At 29.2% G+C, this 8,915-nt stretch overlaps 1 protein-coding gene across 7 annotated transcripts in view; it reads right to left on the bottom strand.

The window, feature by feature from the left end:
• LOC102671848 (band 4.1-like protein 4A) overlaps positions 1-8,915 on the bottom strand; it is a 67,352-nt gene that overhangs the window by 18,933 nt on the left and 39,504 nt on the right. For all 7 annotated transcript variants that reach the window (XM_031509816.1, XM_031509815.1, XM_006614396.2 and 4 more), the window contains 2 exons: positions 4,801-4,905; positions 3,865-4,004 (listed from right to left, as the gene is read on the bottom strand). In XM_031509816.1, the coding sequence (XP_031365676.1) occupies positions 3,865-4,004; positions 4,801-4,905 (245 nt within the window). The remainder of the gene's footprint in view (positions 1-3,864; positions 4,005-4,800; positions 4,906-8,915) is intronic.

Raw genomic sequence — 8,915 nt, forward strand, 5'->3', positions numbered from 1 at the left:
TCACGATTCGCCTTGAATTTCGATTTTACTATCGTTGCTCTCGCGATTTCTCCCCTTGCAAAGTCATCGTTAAAAGGATTTCGTAGCTTTTTTCCCCTTTTTTCTCGCTTTACAATCCACGACTTCACTTCACCGATGTCACTTCGTCGCCTCTTCTCCTTCGCTTTCTCCCTTTCGTTACGCGCATAAGCCTATTCCCTCGTACGCAGATTCTTTTCGCTAGCACACTTTTTCTTCCCTCTCCTCCTCGCTTTTTCTTCATTTTCTGCCTGCCAATCTTTTGTCCCGTGTCTTTCCTCGCTCATCCAACCTGCCCCCGAGAGGATATTTCACCTTCGTCTCGACTGTTCCTCCGCTTTTTTCGTTCTTCTATTTGCAAACACGATTTATCATCCTGTTTTTTATTTATTGGAACAATATATTTTTATTTATAGCGAGACAAGAAGATTTTTCGTAAGAAAATCTCTTTGAATATATTGGATTATTTATAGATAAAAAATTATATATAATACTAATTTCTGTAAGAAGATGAACGATTTTTTTTTTTGCTAAAATTCTAATTAAAGTGAAATCATTTATTAAAAATAGATGAGTGTCTTCATTTCATCATATATATAAAAAGTTTTTATGTTCTACATGTTGGAAAAAAATAATAAAAGCTATATAACATAAGTCTTTTCAATTTAAGTTAAAAGTTAAATGATGTACAGAAACTTGATGTTTTATAAAACTGTGCGATTAAATCATTGTTCTCTAATTTGTATCATGTTCCAAATTTATATTACGCGAACAACTTGAATTTTAAATTAATTCTTACATTTTAATCTGAAATATTTCTATAATATTTGGATAATATATAAAACTTTCGTATTTTTTCATTGTTTAATTATTCATCGATAAAACCATTTCAATACTTAATCACAATATCACCAAGATTAATTATCTTCTATTTACGTAATACAATTTCTTCATATCCTTGAACGAGTATCTTCATATCCTTTTCTTCTCTCCGGAAAAGTTCGTATCTTCGATATACAAACGACGTTCTCGCTTAAAGCATCAGTCGACTTGTCGCACGATAAACTCCCTTTCTATTTCATTTTCTTGATATACACGATCCCGTTTATTAACACATGAATAATTCCCCGCATTGGCTGTGCGAATCCTCCGAAACCCCAGACCGAATCCCTCAGGGACTTTTCCCTCTTTCGAATAATTCTCTTTCTTCCCCCTCTTTGCTTTATCTCTTTTCTCTTCCTGAATCCTTACTGATGCAAGGATTACTTCAGAAATTCCTTTTAGGATAATTCCATAAGATTTACCATCGCTCTTCCGTTTTTCCTGCATTCTCCATCCTCGACGCACAAATGACACGCATATACTTCTCCTTTTTCAACACCCAGAAATTTAATATATTATCTTGAAATCGTTAAGATCCCATTTATTAAGTTCCTCTTTTTCAGAAAGAGGAATTCACCTCCTCTCTCTCTCTATCTCTTTCTCTCTAATCATCGCCTCAATTTTCCGTTTGCGCAACCTTTTCTTTTCTTTCTTTTCTCTTCTTACGTAGGATTGTTTGAACGAAGTAATAAATACTCAAGTTGTTATGTAAAAATTCAATTTATTTAATGAATGACGAGCAATTTAATTTTACACTTTAATTATCTTCTCTTCGTTTCAGCTAATATAAAATTGTCTATTGCATATTAGTTTTCGTGTTTATTCCAATAAATTTTCTACTTATTTTGTTCGAACATTCTGTTCATTCTGTTTTTTCTTTCTTCTCTCTTAATCATGTCGTCTTACGCTCTTTTATCCTTTTTTATGTCTCAACACTTTCTATTTCTATATTTTTCTTTCTATACAATTTCAAGGAGAACATCGTTTATCAACGCTCCACGTCAATGATTATAAATCAGCTTGCATTATTAAAACAATGTACTTTCTCATTTTTAGAGAAACATATTTTTCTCTCTCTCTTTCTTGCCGATCTTCTTCCACTCGAATTCGCCAGCCGATTCTGGATCCCTTTCAAGCATTCCTGATTTACGCCAGCTTTTCGCGATTTTCTTCTCTTTTCTCGGATATTTTAACACGAGTTTTTTTTATCGACGAGGGGTTTTAGTACTATGAGTCACGAAGATATTTAGACACTAATACTTTAACGATCTATACCTTCGTTAATTTTGAAAGAATTTATTATTAACGAAAGATAATTTTTAAGAATCAAATTGTTCAACATTCCTTATGAAATCAAGGAAATATCAAATAATTGCTTTTTTAATTACTTCAATTATTATTAATTACACTTACACGCAACATTGGATACATCTATTAAACAATGTACAAAAATAAAGATACTTGTAATGAAAATCTGATTGATTCTAATAAATCCATTATATTTACAAAAATATATTGGTCAAAGGATATAGATAAAATTAATAATATGTGCACACATACATATATATTATTAAATACCGTTCAGATTTTGAAACTAAAACCATTGAAAATGGGAATGATTCTAATTTTTTGACCACATATTTATTTTTATATCGATTTATTTACCTTATTGTGACGTCAGTCCGTTGAATCAAGTTGAACATAGAGAAATTCTGGTCAGTCCATGTATTTTATGGCAGATGTGGACCATTATTCAAGATTTTTGTGGTGAAACGAGAAATCCACAAACGATATCCGTTCACCTGATTCAGTAGTAGAACCACATCATTCGATGCACATATCGAGAAAAGGAAAAGAGAAAGAGAGGGAAAAAGTGAAGTCTCTGGAAACGAACGAACTCAATCTATATGCAAATGCGTTCATCTTTTATCTCGAGTATGAGCAATCGATGGACGCTTGTCGAGATCCTGTCGTGGTTGCAGTTTCGACTTCAATGCACAATGAACGAGCCACGGGATATCAGCATCTAAGCACTACAAGCGGTGTATAAATAATATCAATAACGAGATGCGCATATTATCTCTCCCCCGCTGATTATTACACTTCAACCTTGATAACTCGTCGAAACTCGAGGAAGTTAAGATTTTCGAACTATGGAAGCTATCTCATTCACTTCTGCAAATAAAATTTGAAATATGAAATCTCAGTTTCATATCTTAGATTCATATAATTCTAAGTTTACTCGTATAAAGAGATTTGTTGGCAAGTTTTTTTTATCCTTGATTTTCATTTCATTTTCCCTCGAAAAATTATACTCCAGCAAGCAATTATTCGATATTTCCTTGATTATATATATGTACAAGGAAAATTTATAAAATTTCTTTCAATTCCTTTAAGAACGAAGGACGTAAAATAAATTTCAAATTTCCTTTGAAGAGTGGTATCGTATCACGCAAGATCTATACACGTGCTATCGTGGCTATTTCGTATTCACGGTGTAATGAAACCATGTTGAATCGCCTTTGTGCATACACTCATAGTAGACTCGGCACAAGCACAATGATGCGCATTGATGCGCTTCGTTACCGGTGTCGGGATTGATTGAAGGATAGTAAAAAACTTGCTTCGTTCATTGATCCTCCATTAATCGTCCATAAATCACGGCCGATCAATTACAAAACGATGTAAATTTCCTTCAACATTAACCGAATAATTAGATTCACTTTGAATATGTTAATAACAAAATAGAACCGGAAATGATAAACGGCACGATGAATATAAAATATAACGTTAATTGATTTGAACAAAATTTCATTTGAATTAATAGTAGCAATTGATTTAATTTAATCAAATTTTCGTAATGAACGATCTGTATTCATTATATATCACTTTAGTGAATTATTAACATAATTAATCGATAATGTCGAGGATAAATAAGATATATGAAGATAAATTTTTATTTACCTTGTGATTTCTTCGATGAGTTTGCAGGGATCGGCCGCGTAGAATTTCACACCGAAATAGAGGGTGTGGACATCCGAGCTCGGATCTCCTTTTTGGACTTTCAATTGTTTTCCAATCTTCTTGCTTGGATCGAGCCATTGCTATAAAAATACGCGGATCACATATACACGTAGCACAGATCGAGTATTTCTCCTAAATAATTAATCCCTTCGATCGATCGAACCGTAAGAGTTACGACGAAACTGTTGGTCAAGCAGACCGGAAATTACAGACAGCTCGACATTTCCTGTGAATAATAATTCTATTCCTCTCCTCCATGGCCCGAGGGTTGATGATATCGGCTCGATTTTTCATCTGATTTTTTTTATTTAATTGAAAAGGGTAAATTATTCGATATCTAGTTCTTTAGATATAATCTAGCATTGATTTATTCGAAATCATACGCGTTAATGATATTGCATTTTGATAATACAAAATTAATTTCTTTAATTATGGAAAAGGAAATGTTACGTTTGCAATTCTTATTCAAAAAGTAAATTAAATTGATGTATTTTTACTTGAATCATAGATATTAGATATTAGAAAATTTTAAAAAAGGATTTTGATTTTAAATATTAGTGATAAAATTTTTAGCATTATCGTTATAATTAATATTGAAATATCCTATATTTTCTAATTATCAATAAACGTAAATCAAAAAATAAAAAAAATCATCTTGATTTTTAGTCAAAATCAAATTTCAATAAAACTAAAAATTTTATGAACAATTCGACCGTTCCATACACAATAATTAACAATAAAAACGTTCCCTTGGAAAACTAATATCAAAAATACGAAACCAGACTTATTTTTTTAAACGATCACGAAATTATGTAAATCGAAGGGCTTGTATTGAAACTTCGATCAAATATAATCTAGACAAAAAACATTTCTTACCGTCTGATTGCCGTGATCCAGGTAACGTAGCCCGAAGTAAGCCGTCTCCAATAAATTCAAATGCCTGAACACCCTGTCCAACAGTTCTTGGCCGAGGTTCGAGCTCTGGAAAAAGTAAGAAAGTAAGAAAGAAAGAAAGAAAGCAAATCGTTGTTTGATTTACCCCCGTCCATAACAATGGAGTTACCGACACGAACGAAATTACTTCCTACATCAATATCGGCGCGAGTATACTTTCGATCCAAGTTCGATCAACCGTGACGATTTAAATCGTGATGCGCACGCGTCATTGACCACGCCGTACTTCCAATTGCATTAAAACGCGTTTATACGCCTTTGCATATCTACGAGATACGAAATACTGGATCCATCGATCCTGATTTCCAAGGGAAGGTTGAGCGACACGTTTCATAACGGTTCTTTTTAACCGGCCGCAAAACCGATTTCCATCTGTTTCCAACCGAAGAGCAACGAGCAATCTGTCATTACGAATCCCGCGGATTTTCGTTTTTCTAACCGCACGGAGGATAATTAACTTCTGTCCGTGGTCGTATCACGATCGAGTGTGCGACGTTAAGTACTACTGTCCATTATCGTTATACGAAGGTATAATGGTTTCAGGGATGTCTTATAATCTTTCTAACATCGCGATAAATAATAAAATGAGAGAGATTGAAATGAGATTGAATTCGATGATCGATTTTTTGATTTTTTTGTTTTTTGTGTATACGTTTTTTTACGCAATGCGATCATTATTTTATAAATGTAATAAGGGAAGGATTTCTTGCTTGTAAGTTTCAGAATGTGGAACGATGTTTTGATTTTTTGAAGTTAAGTATAATTCATTTTGAAGAGAAAAATATTATATACATTTTAGATCTAAAGTATAAATATTTAACAAGATAATATTTATTCTTGTCCTATCATAAACATATTTAATATTTTGATATCTAAACGAGATACAGTTGTCCATTAAACTTTCACTTGGAATACTTTATCAATTAACATACCATACTGCTAATCAAATATTATATCTAGAAATATTAATTTATTTCATCACTTATATCGAAAAATATATATTTTACCATTCCTGTCTTCAAGAATTAGAACACGAGAGAGAAAGACGAGAAATTTTTCAAATCGAAACGATTTATAAAAAACTTTCAATTATATTGATTTCTATGAGCTTATTTTATGCTATACTACTATTTTGATGTTTGTTTATTGATTAATTTGGATATTTCATTAAAGTTATGTAATATTAAACGTATGAATATTTAAAAAAATATTTTTCTTATAAATAAAATCTACCAATCTATCAAAAGTTAAAAAAAAAAAAAAAATAAAGAAATTTTAATAATACTATGAAAAAATCTTAGAAAGAAATTAATCGTCCTTTCAAAAATTCATTTTCGATGCAGTATTCTTGCGAATACCAACATATTCGTAAATATGTATATAATTATTTCGACAAAAGGAAGGGAACAAAAAAAAAAAAATAGAAAAGAAAAAAATTCGAGCAGACGAGTCAGCTATATAATAATTAAAAAGGGAAAAATACGAGGATAATTTGCCGTATCGATTCTGACGTTAATTTAACCGCGAGGTATGCAACCGGTGAACTGAGATTGAAATCGCTGGTTTCCGGTTCCCAGTTTTGTGGTTCAGAATCATGACTCGTTTCTCGTACGAGGAAAACTAACGGGAATCTGTGCGATGCACGTTTTCATTTTCGATCGTTTATTCTTTCAAGATGCATACTTATAGATAGTCATAGATATACGAAGAATATATAGAATAACAAGAAAACGAGATTCAATATTTATAAGATTTATAATATTTAAAAGAATATAATATTCAAGTAAAAAAATATAACGAATTTAACTTGCTTTGCGAAGAAATCAACTTTATTAAATAATAAAAATTAATTTTATAGAAAAAGAATTGCTTTTGGAACTTATGATTAAATATTCTCTCATAATGAATATTAAGTTTCACAAATATCGAATCTCTTTTTCTTTTATCACCCTGTACTAAAATTTTGTTCATAAAATTACTACTTTTCATCCTTTTATCTCTTTCTTTCTATATACTATTTTTTAAAAATTTCTAGACACATTATACGAATCTATATATTACTAACTAACAATACATCGATTATAACAAACATAGAAATATAAACGTAAAAATAATTTTAATTACGATATTAAAATATTTACCAAAGTAAATATTTTATGTAGATAGATATTATCAGCACACGAATCGATACTTACAAACAATGGTGTATCCTCGCATCAAAGAAGATACATTATCTGTCTATCCTCTTAGAAGCGAAACATTCCATAAACCCGACTCTGTATCTCCTTCGATCGTTCGTTATATATACAGAGGAGAAGATGCGTTTCTTGAGCGTGTACACATACACACACATACCGGATGGAATTCGAGGATAATAATTGAAGTCGAGTCTGTGATGCCTCTAACGATCTCGCGGTGGCTCGACTTTGACAAGTTGCGCGCGATATGTATTGATCATCGCCACGCTGTGCACGTATCCGAGAGACAATCGTTAGTTTGCTCCGTTGCGACTGTCACGCTTCGTGATTTGTCGAGGGAAAGCGTTCAGGTCTCGTGAAACCGTGGAATTCGAAGGCAAATTAGAAGCGAGTCTTTCGAATGATCTGGGTAACCGTGTTGATTTTACTTTCGTAGAGATGTTGGAAAATATGTATGGGATGGAATTGATTCTTTTCCCTTTTATGTAAATTTAATTTAAATTATCCAAAAATACTGTGTTTTGATATGATTTTGAAATATTTGTGTGGTGCGATAGCTTTTTGATATGAAATTTCTTATTGCCGAGTGAAATTTCTTCTTAAAATTTTTTTCATATTTTTTAGTTTGTAGAAAAAATTCTTTTTTGTTGTATAAAAAGGATATAATGTACTATGATCTAGATTTGTTATAATATATTATATTATAATAATATTATAATAATAATTATTTAAAAAATGTACAATTTTTATTTAATGTTATTATAATAATTTAATGTTATTATATATATATTATTATATATATATAATATATATAATAAAAATTATATATATATATATATATAATTTAATGTTATTATAATAATTATTATTATATAATATTTATATATAATATTATATATATTATATTATATATAATATTTATTATAATAATTGTTATTATAATAATAATAACATATATAATAACATATATAATAACATTATAATAATTATTATTATTATAATAATAATTATATAATAAATATAATTATTATAATAAATATTATATTATAATAAAAAATTGTATATTTTTTTATTAAAAAGATTTTTTCTATAAAACTGTATGATATTTAAAATTAGATTTGAAAGTTTAAACGATAAAGTTAAAAACTTATAAAGTTTTTAAACGAAGTAATTGGCGTCATAATATTGTGCATAAATAAGTTAACATTTTTTCAAATATTCAACTAAAATAACACGTTATAAATTTTGAAATATCAAAAGGCTTATTAAACCATCGAGTCATTTGAGTATCATTATTTCTCCTATTCTCTCTATATCATTTTCTCTTCAAGTGCTCATTACACCACACAAATATTTCAAATGTACACGGATTATAAAAAATTCTGCGATACTAAACGCATTGTTGATTTCTCTAACGATCAAATAATAATATATAATTTAAATGAAAAAATAATATGAATAATGATATGAATAAACGAAACTTATACCTACATCGAAACCTTCATCTATCTCTAATTATATTAATATTAATAAAATTTGAAAAATAAAATAAATTCTTTTATTCTTTTTCTTAATTATTGCACTTTATAATTGAAAAAATTGTAAATTTAAAGGAAGAGAATGCAATAAAATAATGTATAAATAAATATAATATTATAATTTATATATAATATAAATTATAAATAATTATAAATTAATTAATTATAAAAATTGTATAAATAAAAACACATTATGGAAAAACGAGTGCAAGTCAAATGCAATAATATTATATAACAATATTAATTATATTATATAAATTATATAACATTATATATAACTAATATTAATAACAATAATAAT

Source organism: Apis dorsata, unplaced genomic scaffold (genome assembly GCF_000469605.1).
Source record: "Apis dorsata unplaced genomic scaffold, Apis dorsata 1.3 scaffold_176, whole genome shotgun sequence".
Taxonomy (NCBI): Eukaryota; Metazoa; Arthropoda; class Insecta; order Hymenoptera; family Apidae; genus Apis; species Apis dorsata.